The sequence below is a fragment of the Brienomyrus brachyistius genome, unplaced genomic scaffold (genome assembly GCF_023856365.1).
Source record: "Brienomyrus brachyistius isolate T26 unplaced genomic scaffold, BBRACH_0.4 scaffold75, whole genome shotgun sequence".
Classification (NCBI taxonomy): Eukaryota; Metazoa; Chordata; class Actinopteri; order Osteoglossiformes; family Mormyridae; genus Brienomyrus; species Brienomyrus brachyistius.
Genome location: NW_026042350.1, coordinates 894,491 through 909,105, shown reverse-complemented (window position 1 = coordinate 909,105; position 14,615 = coordinate 894,491). Strand labels below are relative to the sequence as shown.

At 45.1% G+C, this 14,615-nt stretch overlaps 1 protein-coding gene across 6 annotated transcripts in view; it reads left to right on the top strand.

Moving 5' to 3' along the window:
- Nucleotides 1-14,615, top strand: part of asic2 (acid-sensing (proton-gated) ion channel 2) — a 217,803-nt gene that overhangs the window by 191,674 nt on the left and 11,514 nt on the right. For 4 of the 6 annotated variants that reach the window (XM_049003176.1, XM_049003174.1, XM_049003175.1 and 1 more), the window contains 3 exons: nucleotides 1,980-2,130; nucleotides 10,126-10,253; nucleotides 12,999-13,149. In XM_049003176.1, coding sequence (XP_048859133.1) covers nucleotides 1,980-2,130; nucleotides 10,126-10,253; nucleotides 12,999-13,149 — 430 coding nt within the window. Of the gene's footprint in view, nucleotides 1-1,979; nucleotides 2,131-10,125; nucleotides 10,254-12,998; nucleotides 13,150-13,275; nucleotides 13,526-14,615 lie in introns of those variants that run through there. The other 2 variants (XM_049003178.1, XM_049003179.1) reach the window with 2 other exon arrangements.

Genomic DNA, 14,615 nt, shown 5'->3' with positions numbered 1-14,615 from the left:
TGCGATTTGGTCCAGGCTTTCTTTGTAGATAGCATTAAGTGGTCTTCTCACGTTAGAATTTTCACATCTGAAGCTGGGCACAGACGGTGTGGGAAATAGACAAAAGAAATGTTTTTTTTTTCTTTATTTTTTTTATCTCGCAGGACAGCAGGTAGCAGCAAATAGATGTGCCAGATGATTCTGTTTTGTTTTGACTTTGAATGATTTTGCTGTTAGTTTATATAGTCATGGAAACAGTAGGAGGAACTGGAATTGGAAATTATTACACAGAACTGGAAATTATTAGATCGGCTTGGTCTGTTTTTTCTGGGATGGCTGGGACTGATAACTGTAGGTCTCCCAGGCCAGGATGGAGCTAGATCCCATCAGTCAGGCATGGGAATTCGCCACCACTCCTGCCAGCATTGTCTTCAGCTCGAGATGATAACTTGTGGTGTATCTGCACATTTCTAAACCTATGGACCCTTGGGGAGAGGCACCAACACGCATTATTTCGGTATAAGTCATATTTCACCGGCCACCCGCCGCCGGAGTCGGTGTCTAGTCGCATATTCATGGTTGGTGTTGCCAGCTGGAGTCTGTATCGACAGCTTCGATCTTTCGATTCAGCTTGGTATTCAGGGAAGAAGTCAAGACTGACAGCGAACAATGAACTGGACACCTGCAGGTCTATGGGGACAGATATGATAGCTGCACCAGTCTATACAGTGATAATCGGATCGCTTTTGGGTCACAGGCTGGAGGAGTGTGGGTTGGGCCCTGTGAATACAGGGCAGGCCATGAGAGGACAAACAGACGAGGTGCAAGGTGGGCTGTGGTACAGATCTGGGTCGAGTCGAGGCACTTCTGATGGTCACTGACAAATGAAAAATAGCTGGAAAGATGGTCAGGTCCATACAGGGGTTCGATTCAGTTGGTGCTCCTTACAGTATATCATGGAATGAAGGCTTTTGATTGACGGTCATTACAGGGGGACGGGACCATAGGGTTTAAATGTTCTGTGGATCTCACTGTGATAACTGGCTTATTTGTCATCCGGTTCCTGGATGGCTGATTGGGGAGGGATTGGCGAGAGAACCGGCTAATCGTGTCTCTCGGCTCCCGAGGATAATTTAGTCACCAGCCTTGATCCCCTCCGACGGATCCCGCAGTGTCGGTTTGTTTCTGCGCCATCGCAGGGGACTCGCTCCAGTGCCTGAGCAAATGGACCCGCTGCTTTTCTGCCTGTGAAACCATGCAGGTCGATCGCACGGCGGGCTCCGCTGCTGGCTGTGGGTTTAGGGGAAGAAAACAGCAGCGGGAACGACATAGGGGAGCGAGTTTGTATGCGTCTCCTTATCTCTTAAGAAACAGGAGGGGAAGATCCGATCAAAGAGGCAGAAGCTACCGCAGCCGCTTGGGTGGCCTCTTTTCAGACTGGCTGCCGCGTGGCGCGGAATGTCAACATGTCATAAAGACTTTAGTCTCGCCCTACGCAAGCGGCGGATGCTTTCAGAAAGGCTCACGTGCTGTGCGAGCCTGGGGGCACTTATCATGCTCCACGCGCCCCACATCTCTTTGCTTACCCAGCTGGCGTCCGACGGCATCTCCAAGAGTGGGAAGGACGATCTGTTAAAGGTCCATTAGACGGAATAATAGGATTTGTCTCAGCCAGAGCATCAAATGCGAAAGTGGGCGATGATAAATCAATAAAGGAGTTTGTAACATGTTCCGGAATGCTGATGATTTCTCTGATCTGAAGTCTGAGGCCATTTTAGCCGCCAAAAGATGGAATTAAACGCATCGTAGCCTTCAAGCGCGGAAAATTAGAACACAACTTGGTGAAAAAAATCAAATAAACGCAGAGAAATGACTCATAAATATTCTCTCGGATGCCCTTAGGCACGCGCGCATAGTTTTCTCTCATGTTCGTCCAACAGAACATGAACCCAGCTGTGTCCCCGACCTTGAATGACCTCCACATCTCTCTGTTGTTGCAGGTGTTCACCAGGTACGGGAAGTGCTACACATTCAACGCGGCAGAGGAGGGTAAAACGCTTCGCACGACGATGAAGGGCGGCACGGGCAACGGGCTAGAGATCATGCTGGATATCCAGCAGGACGAGTACCTGCCTGTGTGGGGCGAGACAGGTAAGATACCCCTCCCCCCACCACGGGGGGTAATAAGGAAGGGTGTACAAGGATAAAGGAAAGAAATCATCGAAAAATTAAACGAGATAGCTATCACAATCCTCATTACAATGCCGAAAACTAGAAAATGGTCAGCTATTGCACATTATATTGTCTAGCACTGCATAAATTTATGTCATTTCAAGTCATTGGGAGTCATTTTAGGTTATGGGTCACCAATCCAGGGGCAGGTTTGTTGTTTTAGGGGCCTTCTGCCTCCCACAGTCTCAAAAACGATATGAATAACTAGCTAGCAAGTAGTGTCAGAATATCACGGATAGCTAGCTGAAAACGCTGCTTCAGTATCTCCTAAATAATGAGCACGTTTATTTAACATTTAGTGTGGTGACTGTTTGTGGCCAACAGGGGGCCCTCAAACCTCAGGTGCCCATGCATGCACATGCTCGGCACCAGCAGCACTGTTGGCTAGATGTCTTCAGGTCCTGAGCTTCCCTGTTTCCAGAATCTTGATGCTCCCCAGCTACAAGCCTGGAGTTCCTGCGCTACAAGGCCCCCGGCTTGTTTTCCTGATCCTATCTCCCGAGAGGTGCTGTCAACTGCAAGTCAGATGGTGCTAGACATTGCGGCACACGCTATAAATCTCAGCGGAAACGAGCTTTCCTATAGATTGCATTAGGGATAGTTACTTTTTATTACTGGCAGAACGGTGTTTGCTTGTCAGCCGCCTTATGCCTGATTGGAGGAGCTGGGTAAGGGTGTCTGCTAAACAAACCAATCAATAATTGGAAAAGTGATGCAAATTAGCATAATGCCATATAAGGAGTTAGAATCAGACCGTTGATCAGTCCAGCCTTGCTTTGTAAACGTGTGAATCTTTCCAATGAAAGGCAATGATACAGCCACTGTGATAAAAAGAGGAGGTGACAAGATGATGAATGCCCGTGGCATTTAGGCTATTCCATGTCACTTGAGTGCTTTTTTTATTTTTCTGTAAAATTACTTATATTTTTTTCCATTGCGCTGCCTTCATGAATCATTGACCCAAGATGCTTCTCACGATACCTGCATGATACCCTGCATCAGGCTCATTTTCCGTGGCATTATAAATTGCCTCGCTGAGAGAGGCACAGGTCGGCGCCCGGGGGTGCTTTGAAGATGCCCTCAAAATTAGGGTGACATTTCTGTGGCATGGGGGAGTGCCCAAAATGCAACAAGTAAAAACACATGATAACAAATGGCAAATTCCATTTTCAAATAAGTTTTTTAAATTTAAGTTTTTAAATTTCCGGGGGGGAAAGTCTTCTGCATAGAGCTGCAAAGTACCTAGAGCACAGACAAATATACGTATTAGTGCAAATAGACAAAGTACAAAGACAGTAAACACAGTGTAAGCAAGTACAGAGTACTAAGATAGAAAGAAGGAATGACAATGAAAGCATTGTGCCAACATTACAAAGGTTGTGGGTTCCAATCCCAGGCAGTGCTCATAAGTTATAGCCCCACTACTGTAAGTTGCTGTTCATGAAAGCGTCAGATAAATGCGTTAAATGTAAATAATAAATTCGCTGCGGTATTTTGGACGGCGCTGTAAATTTAAACCTAAATTAAGTGAGAACAAATTCTGCTCTGGTGAAGGCATATTGGCAGCATGGGTGGCGGCGGAGATGGGGCAGTGACCTGCAGCTGGCTCCTGCGGCCTCACACTGGTCGCATGTCTGCCCGCCTGAACCACTGACTCACCGACCCATTACACTGTAAGGCATTCACCACTGCAGCATCTCCACTGTGAAAACCTGTGTCTTGTTCTCCAACACGGACAGGGAGCTGACTTACCTGCTTGCCATTTAAAGCGTCAGCAGTAAACCAAGCCTCCTTCCGACGTAACCCGGAATATTCCAGAATGTCAGCTTAGACCACTGATCTTGCATATTTACGCTTCCAAAAACAAGCGTGCAGTTAATTTGGATGAAAAAATGCGACGATTCCCTCTGTAAAGCCGCGCTTTGATTCGCTGGCTCAGGTGTCGCCGGCCGTGTGAGTTCCAACAGCTGTCCTCTCAGGAGAAACACTTGTGCATTTATGCGATGTGACTTGCAGTGTCTTCGCAGTTCACATTGTAAAGTCAGCCCGCATTTATCGGCAAATTAAATCCAAAGTTCCTCTCTTCTCTCTCATTTGATCAAAGAGCCTCAATTTGCATCCCTCCTCTTCTATTTTTATAGTTGTTTTTTTTTGTGCTCTGCGTTTTATTTGTGAAATCGTACTAGGTCACCCTCCAATGAGCTTGCGGTTAATCCATCTTATTCCTCTTGTCCATGTTTGAGCACTTTCTCTGAGGGAATTGAGTAACTCCTCGCCAGTTTAGGGCATTTCAGCTCCAGAAAGTACAAATCCAGACCAAGATTTTGTTTCTACTAACCAGCTGAGTTCTCTGTGCCTGCGACTATTTATGCTCAACTGGTTGATAGAAACAAAATCTTGGTCTGGATTTGTACTTTCTGGACCTGACATGCCCTAATCTAGTGAGGGAGGGGGGGAGGTCCTGTCAGGCACAGAGTAGGGGTGGGGGGGGGTCCTGAATAAATTGCTCTGTACGTCAGTTTATTAGTTATTGTATGTATTCATGATCAGAATCTTACAGTTGTGCTATGTTCATTCATCAACATGCTGTGTTGCCACTTTAAAATATGTGATCAAAAAGTCATTTTCATGATAATTCTACATATTGCATGGTTAATAAATAGTGCTTGAATCTTTTTGAAACATCATGTAAAACCTTAAAGGTGCATCACAATGGCTTATCGCTACAAGTAATATTCTTCCTCATCCATTCCTAATCTCCCCCAGAAAATGCATTAAAATATTAAGCTACTCACGGATTTCTTCTTACACATCTCTTACCTCTAGCTAGTAAGTGATGTTTAAGTGAAAAAAGTCAAAATACACAAGCATGAGACAAAAGTCATGTAGGAGCGTCTCAGAGTGGCTAATTAAAGCTGATGAAAAACATAAATCTGCCCTTTTATTAAACCGCTCACGTAGAATCTTTTACTAAATTTTGGGACATTAAGAAAAAAGGTGGAGTTGCGCTCCGACAAGGTGTGATTTGGACATAAGGAGGCTCCACTGGGGTCCAACTATATTTAAATCCTGGCTGTTAGCAATCGGGGTGTCCCAGGCTCATCCCAACACTGAAACAGGGGATGTGATTGCAGCTTAAGCACGATTTCCTAAAGGACAGAAATGCAAGTAAAGCAAATTGTGAACTACTGGGATTTTCAGTCAGTTGGGATGGAGGATGCTTGTATTCTCATACACAACCTGAAGCGTGAATGGCAGCCAAGAGCTTTTAGGGAAAATTGTGGAGAATCTGACTAGATTGAATGTTCATTCTAACGGCGCCCATTTTAGTTTCCTTACGTTTACAGGGAGTAATTACAGAGGAGCAAATTTGCTGATTTTCTTTTCTCCGAAAATTCGTAAAAGCTGTAATCTCTCCGTCCATCGCCCACCCAGCTGAAAAAAAAATTATGGCAGTTTATTAAAGTGTTTGAAGTTTCCTGAGAGGAGTAGAGCAACAGATTATTCATATGGAATCTTTTTCCAGAGCAGTAGGTCCTGAGCACGTATCGGTCCAGAAAATGGCTTTTCCAAAAGAGAGCTTTGTTGTTACTCATTCATGTAACGCTGGGCGCAGGGGCCTAGAATAGCTGCCTGGGAGGATGGAGACGGGAGGAGAAATAGGGGGAGAGCAAGTCAGAAAAGTATTTCAGCAAGGGACCGGTTGACTGTATATATAAGATAACAAACCTATATATGAAATTGTATATATCCATCCATCTTCTGTAACTTGTAATCCGCTCCTCCAGGAAGCACAGGGCACAAGCTTGGGGTATTCGCTGTGGAGGATGCCTTGCCGTCACAGGACACAGATTCAAACAAATAATCACATACTATGGGCAATTTGGAGAGACTTGTTCACCTAACGTGTACAAACCTGCGGTGAACATCCGCGGTGACTGTGCAGAGATAGTCAGGGACAAGAATCGAACCCGCAGCCCTGGAGGTGAGAGATTATAGTGCTACCTAGGGAGCCTGTTATATAACGGACACTAGTAATACTGTTCAAATAAGTCATTCTTGTTAGTATTGGATGAGCCAATCACAAAGCTGACTGATCAGTTAAAAGAATGTAATTGGTCAATGTGAGTTTTGCTGATTGGACGCTTCCATCTCAACGGCAATGAGGACAGTGATTAGTGCTGAAAAGTCTAAAAAGAGGAACTTGTTTTTCCTGTTGTCTTTTCATTATAAAATTCCGCAGCCCCCTTGAGCCCAAGTCGCCGGGTTTCAGATTATTTTTATCTGTTACCCAGCGGACTGTAAAAGTAATTTATTTTTCTTTCAAAAAAAAAAAAACAAAAGCTGCCATTTACAGGCTCCATGCCAGAAAGTAGAGCTCTGTGAAGGTTCTGGCCTACTGTCCTTTGGCACCGGAGAAACGACTTCAGAAGGACACAGCTGTAAAAAGAAAAAGAAAGACACCTTCAGATGCGATTTAGAATTGGCTGCTAAGAAAGTCGTAAATAAAGGCTGGTGGCATTTGCATGCTCCTGGAAAGCGGGGAGTGGCTCAGCAGGCGCTGTGCTGGTGATCAGAAGGTCGTTGGCTCAGATCTCCAGCGTCGGGCTTCTTTAATTGCATGTGGCTTTGGATAAAAAAATGGGCGTCAAAGAACTGGCCATGAATGTTTCTGTTCTTTATCTTCCAAATTGTTTCATAGATTTTCCTAATATTTCTCTAGATATGTATGATACTAAAGTTCTGGACGTTTTTTTTCTTCAAAAGTTTATTTAGTTGCTTTGCAGTCTTCGTAAGTATGGGTTATGTGAGAAGCACCTTCCTCAGCATAACAGGAAGCACAACCCTCCATTAGACTTCGGAAGAAATTCACAAAATTGTCGTAGAAAAAGAAGCATCGGCACTTAAAAAGGGACATGTTCCGGGGCGCCCCCAATGAAAACAACCCTGTAAGACGCCTTCTAGAATGTTCTTAATGAACCAGCATAAACACAATAAAATAAGATCACATCCCACATTATTTACTCTGCATATACTGAAATCAATATTAAAGATGAATATCAATCGAGTAGTAAAGATTAGATTAGATAAGAACCATTGGACCATTTGTGTCTTTTGAGCAAAGGGTGATATTTAATGGGTTTTACTCAAAACTATCTATTTTATGGTGTGGATTTTTGTGTTTTGTGGCTTTTTTTTAATTAGCCAGTGATATGTTTTGAACTGGTGAGTGACACTCTGGGAGCCAATCAGCTTTCAGCTAGGGCCAGTACCCCCGTGGCCCCGCCCCCGAATACACCAGAACCTGGTTCAGGTTGGAGGTTTAGGTTGTATGTATTATAAAAATCATCCATCGCTTAAGGAACATTAGATTCCTTGCAGGCTGAGAAGGCAGTGAGCGTGATCGCCGCCTCAGGCACAAAGCGAATGGTTTCCTTTCACCAGCTCATCCCATTCTAGCCTGGTTATTAAAAATAAAATTTACCCCCGAATAGCGAGCAAAGAGCAAAGAGACACGGCTCACTGCAAGTCAAACGCGACGGCCACACGTAATTAAAAAACTGCTGTTGCGGTGGAAAGTGCACGGTAGGTTTTGGGTGGCTGGTTTTTGGGAGCCGGGGGGGGGGCATTAGCTTGTAGTTTTTGATTCACGAAGGTCTGTTGTTCAGTTGAAAGGGGGAGCAAGCAGCTTTGGCAGGACGGTCCGACTCTGATAAGCGCCAACGGCGAGAGCCTGATTAAAAGCGACGTGGCCTGTCAGAGAGAATACAAATTACTGCAAAAGAGTGAGTTTATTTTGTGTGTGTGTGTGTGTGTGTGTGTGTGTGTGATCAGAAGGTCGCCAGTTCAAATCCCAGGGTTGACAGAGTGATGTCACCTTCAGCATGGCCCTTAACCCCGAAATGTTAATAAAAAAATGTTCATCACTTCAAGTAGAAATGCCTGATGAATAAATAAAATGTAAATCAGTGTGTGTAATAAGGCCCCTGCCCCATCTGTGCGGATCTGACCTGAGCCTGGCATCGTGTCACGGGAAGGCTGCCGTCTACATCCAGGAAATGTGTCATCATTTGAGCCTGTCGTCCGCGTTCCGGCTCGTGGCCGAACCAGCTGCCGTCTCTGCCCAATCATCGGCCGCACGTGACTGGAGCACGCAAAGTCATCCGAGGACTGTCCCCTGTGATCTGTCCTAATTCACTTTTATCATTCATCGAGGAGCGCCTTTGTTTTCATTGAGATGCTGTCATGTATGATTCCACGGACCTTTAGTTGAAAATATTTCATCTTGGGTGTAATAATTTGCCTCCCACTAGATAACAGATGAAACGTGGTTTGTGAAAATGTGTAGCTATTTTGAATATTTCTATTCTTTTGCAAATATTACCGGGTTCTTGGTCTCGCCAATGTTTTCCCTTAATTTTTCCTTGTGGTGTAGAAGGTTTGCACATCCATCCATCCATCCATCCATGCACAGAAATAAGGAATGTTTATACATGCATGCATACGTAGACCTACAGAAATGTAACTCAATCTTGCTTCTGGGTAGCAGATCAGCCTGCAGGAATTTACCACTTACACGGTTCACCATCCCTGATAAGTGCGGGTACTGTAGCTTGCTATATGCCCCCAACTCGTGCAGTTAATTGGGGTGGCTGCCTGGAGTTAATGGCTTTTGTTGCTGAGAACACAAAGGGAGGGAGAGCAGACCGGGACACTGTCATTTCCTTTTTCAGTGGGAATGTCACTTGCCGGAATGATGTCTCTAATCCTGACACTCAGCTGCCGGCACCGGGAGGTTAATTTAACAGACGAGTTTTCCCCCACAGGTCTCCTATTGTTGGTTTGTCATAACTCTGAGGTCATGGACACCACGGGAAGTTACCGTCAAAGTAGCACAGTCTGAGTATAGCGTGTAAATCTAATCAGACGGGTCTGATGCGAGCCTGCTGTCAGGGAGACGTCCATGCGGGAATGCAGCTGTGCTTCAGAGGCTCTGCAAGAAGCCGACAGAAGCCGGCAATGCGGCGGCTAACGCTGCCAGTCACCTTTAAGCGTCGCCCCCACAGCTACACAGCTGTTACTTCGTCTTGATTAGGGTTGTCGAGAATATCTGTTCCTGCTGGGACAGATTTACAGGAAATCACATCATGTGGTGCCTAGATGAGGGAGTGGTTTGGATCAAATTAGATAGATAGATAGATAGATAGATAGATAGATAGATAGATAGATAGATAGATAGATAGATGGATGGATGGATGGATGGATGGATGGACGGACGGACGCAGATAGATAGATAGAGATAGATAGATATTCCGTTGAGCTGCACAATATATTGTTTCACTATTGCGATGCGCGCATGCACAATAATCACATCGCTTTTGTCGTCACTGCTTTCAGTCTGTTGCAACTTGCAGCAACACCACCAACTTTTTTGACACACTTTATTGGTAGATAATAAAAAGTTCTACTTGGCTGTAGTTTCTTTTGGGTCATTTCCTTTTTTGCGCTATAATTATTGTAGTGTTACTTGCAAAAATTTCACATACCGCAATGTAATATTCTGCAGTCCTTTTTATTCAGTGTTGTTTCAGCCTTTATTATTCCATCTCATGTTGCATTTTACTGTTGGTGGACAGTATAGTGTAAAATTATGCGCAGGATTTCACGTGTACATATAATTGTCTTCAGAAAGACCTGCGTGTTATATGTTGTACCGCAGCTCACCCACACAGACACATTCCTTTTATGCATTGGCCAATGAAGACCTTTCTGAGAGTCTGATCTGCGACAGTTCGCTGCGAATCGTCTGGCCTTGTAGATCCTCCGTGTTACCGGTGACCGGGTGACTCTTGGTTGGCTGATATATGTTTCTTTTGGACTGACTCTCCGCTTCCTGCTCGTTGCCCCTTGCAGAGGAAACAGCGTTCGAGGCCGGAATCAGGGTGCAGGTGCATAGCCAGGCCGAGCCGCCCTTTGTGCACGAGCTGGGCTTTGGGGTCGCTCCTGGCTTCCAGACGTTTGTGGCCACACAAGAGCAAAGGGTAAGTGACCCTTTTCTCACTATGTCCTTTTCTGTCAGTCGACATTCGTTTGTGAGATGGGGAGAACATGCAAACAGCACATTTCTTTTGGTCCTTTATTCTCCCTTCTCTTCTCCTTTCTTATTAATTTTAAACTGTCCTACAGGCACCTATTTTTATGCTGTCAGTAGGTAGAAGGTTTTTTTAATTTGAGGAGGCGAATTCTAAGCAGCTACAGGTCCTGTAGTCATATTACCAGAAGGCCCACAGAGTAACGTAGCAGAGTAGATGTGTTCGAAAGTAATTTCTTCAATAAGTGCTATTCTGAGTACAATAATGTGGTTGGTTATTTCAAGATCAAAACACGCTGCTTTCAGTCCTCAGGGGAACTTTCGTTTTTCTGAAGAAACAATCAGATTTGGTATTCGAGCTGAAAACCATGTCCGTACCCCCACAACTGGCCCTCGTGTATATTTATGTCATGTTAAATCACAGCAAACGGCCTTTGTAAGACGAGGTGTTTTCGGTTAAGATGAGAGGGCTGTTCCAGTTGTTCCTCACTATTTTATTTTATGTATTTTTTAAAAAAAAAAAATGAACAACACATCTCTGAAGTTGGCGACAAAACAGAAGCCGTTTTTTTCAATCCCTTATTTCAATTTCCATTTTTGAACGGATGTCGTCCAATTTTTGCATTTTCTTTGATCCATGATCTCTCATCCCGCTCCGCTCTATTTGTAATCCGTTCTCAGGCACCCATTTCACCCACCGGCCAACGTTGACACAGACAAAGGAATGTTCTAGAAGTATCTGTGTGTGTCAGTCTGACGTCGGCCATTTTCGAGGCGCATCTCCCTTGACTTTCCTTGTCCCCCCCCCCCCCCCCCCCGGCTGTGTTGCCAGTCATCTTGGGCTTTTATCCTGTCCAATTTCCAACTGAGATGTTCTGTTAGACTGTGTGATTTTTAACGACCATGATGGATGTATGCAGTTCCAGCTCCCCTCTTATGAATCACAGGCCTCAGCGCTGAACTCTAGAATACGCCCTTCGTGTCTTTCACTGGCCTGTGCACCTCTACCGGCAGTTTGCACCCCCTGGCACGTATCGAAGTCAATGTGTGTAGATTTATTACATTTTCCAGTTGTTGGCCAGCTGTTTGCAGAAGAAAGACTGCTGTAAACTGAGGCACAGGAACGAAGGGGCAAGAAAAGATACAAATAAATCTAACGACACCCATCGAATGTGTCCTTCTTTCCTGTAGGATTTTCTTTTAAGGTGGGCAGCACGAAAAGGGCCATAATTCATACAGAGGGGCCAACGTTACCATTAGCCAATGACGTGTTTTGAATCACTGCGTGACAGGAGAGGGGGCACCCCGGGGGCCAATCAGCTTTCAGCTGGGGCCAGTGCCCCTGTATACGCCCCCTGCATTTGATGCATTGCACTTTTTTATGTATAGCAGGGGTTCATGGGAAAATCCAATGGCCATCTTGAAATTGTAAAGTGAAAATGTTAAAGTGAAGATATTCTAATGCGTCAGCCTGTAAGAAGTAGCAACGAATTTCTAATTTGGCATGGGGGGGGGGGGGGGGCAAACAAAAATAGTTCCCTGCCGGGGGTGTTTCTGAGGAAGACAAGCTCAGCTCAGACTTTGTTCTTTGTTTTTAGTGGTCAGAGCTTAGGGTGGTCCTCTTCAAAAGTCACTTGTGGGAACCAAGCTAAATTTAGCACGAGCTAATTAGCTGCCAGCACATTCAGATCGGGAGACCTTGGCTCTTCCCCAGCAGCATTGTTTTTGTGTCGGGGGGGGCCTCACAAGCTCCCCAGTGGAGAGGAGCGTTAAAATAAGCGCCTGTCGCGGCAGGGCCGGCTCAACGGGAATGGCGAAAAGTGCATCGTCCGCGCGCGGATTTCCATACCGTTGCAGCACATCAACATTAATTTGAGGTGCTTATCCTCCGTTCCATGCCCTCGAATTTCATGGTCCATGGATGGGAACTGTCTGGATTGACAAAGCGGAGCTGCAACACATCTCAGTGGTTCCACTAAGCTGATCGGAAAACATTCGTAACCAAACAAAATTCTGCAAATATGTGTTTTTTGTCGAGGTCCTCCCCTTGCGGCCTGATTGGCTGATTTGTGGCGTGGGAGGGCACAGCTGTGTGCTTTGATTGTGCCCAAGGCCACCTTCAATAGCTTCTTTCGGATTGATGATGCATTTCTGTAATACGTTAAAGTTTTAAAAAAAAACATCCAGGACTGGACTGTGTTTACAAATCAGCCTGGGATTTTGGAGTCCCCAACAGCTCCACAGTGAATTTTGCCAACCAGAGGGTCTCCCTACGATAACTTTTGCCAAGCGACGTTTACAGATATAAGCTAGTGGCCGAAATTGTGGAAACACTTCCGGTTTTTAGAGACTTCAGAACTTTCCAGTTAATCCAGTTATTTATTTATGATATCCGTAACATTCTTTGATTATCTATAAACATTACTACCGATATTCGTTTAGTAATTTTTTAAGCGTAATGCAAGAAATGCTGGGTGTTTTCACAATTTTGGCTACTGGTATAGATGCTCACTTGGCAAGGATACATTTTGCTGGCCCACATACCCATAGGTTATCCAGGAAGATGGCCAGTATGCCAGATATTTAATCCTGCACCTTGGAAGACATGCACATAGAGCTTCCCTGTGTTCCGTATATTACAGGATCGTCCCATATTGCAAAGACCCAAAATCTACGACCGTGTGTGTCTTTACAGTTGACTTACCTGCCCCCACCATGGGGCGAGTGCCGGTCAAGGCCCCCGGAGTCAGGCTTCTTCCCGGTGTACAGCGTGACGGCCTGTCGCATCGACTGTGAGACACGCTACATCGTGGAGAACTGCAACTGCAAGATGGTGCACATGCCCGGTAAGCCCCTCCCCCTGCATTCCCATGTGACACCACCTCTCTTCCCACCATTTTCATTTTCATCATTTTCCCCTCTTTAGCATTTTTCTCATCATATACTAATGTGCTGTTGTCCTTCCTAAACAGGGCGACTGAAAAACTTTGCACCCTCTCTCCTTTGCACCCCGCATTTCAGTCGCCGACCTTGGGTCCGGGGTGACCTTCGACCTCACGTGCATTATGAGGGACAGCTGTCATTGTCATTTCTCTGTGACATCTCTGCATCATCTCATCTTCCGCACGGCTCAGTTAGTCACCTCCCTCTCTGTGACCGTCCCTTTCATTCCACTTGCATCCTTCCAGAAGAATGGACCACACTATTAATAAATATGTGCAGGTATTGTGAAGCCTATTCCGAACGATTTCTGAAAAAAAAAAATCCCCCAAATAATAAAAAAAAAAATCCCCCAAAAGTAGACAAATAACAGAAAATGAACTTAATTCAATTACGGGTCTAAAGGGATTTATGGATAGATATTGCTGCTTCCTTCAGTGTCCAGCAACCTCTCCCCTTCCACAATGGTTAGAAGTAGAAAATCCATGAAAATGTGAAAATTCATGAACAACACTTGGGCAAACAACATTGGTTGTTTGCACAACAACAGATGAATAATTGCGGGATTAAGCAAATTGGAGATTGGTATTTATTACCAATCTCTAAACAAACAGTACTGTACTGTACAGTTTGCATGTCAAAATACTATCAAGGCCTTTTTTTTTATTATATACAAACCATCTAATTTATACCCCTCTATGTACAAAGATGCTACTGTACACACCGCATTTTGGACCCATTATCCATCCATCCATCCATTTTCCAAATCGCTTATCCTACTGGGTCGCGGGGGGTCCGGAGCCTATCCCATTAAGCAATGGGCACGAGGCAGGGAACAACCCAGGATGGGGGGCCAGCCCATCACAGGGGACACTCACACACCATTCACTCACACATGCACACCTACGGGCAATTTAGCAACTCCAATCAGCCTCAGCATGTGGTTGGACTGTGGGGGGAAACCGGAGTACCCGGAGGAAACCCCACGACGACATGGGGAGAACATACAAACTCCACACACATGTGACCCAGGCGGAGACTCGAACCCGGGTCCCAGAGGTGTGAGGCAAGAGTGCTAACCACTGCACCACCATGCCGCCCCCGGACCCATTATTAAAAATGCAAAATTACCGACGCTAAAAAGTTTTGAAGTTACTGCGGTAAATGCAAGATTCCTCCGGTCACAAAGACCGCTAACGGGAGTGAGGCTGGCTGCTGAGACAAAGACGCACAGCATCCAAGCCAAGACTTTTAGTATTAATGATATAGCATTTACACTAACAAATGTTAGGTATCAAAAATATTTATATATTATATTATGTAATGTAATCGAAATGCATAAACGGCTTATGTGTCATTTGCGAGTTCCTGC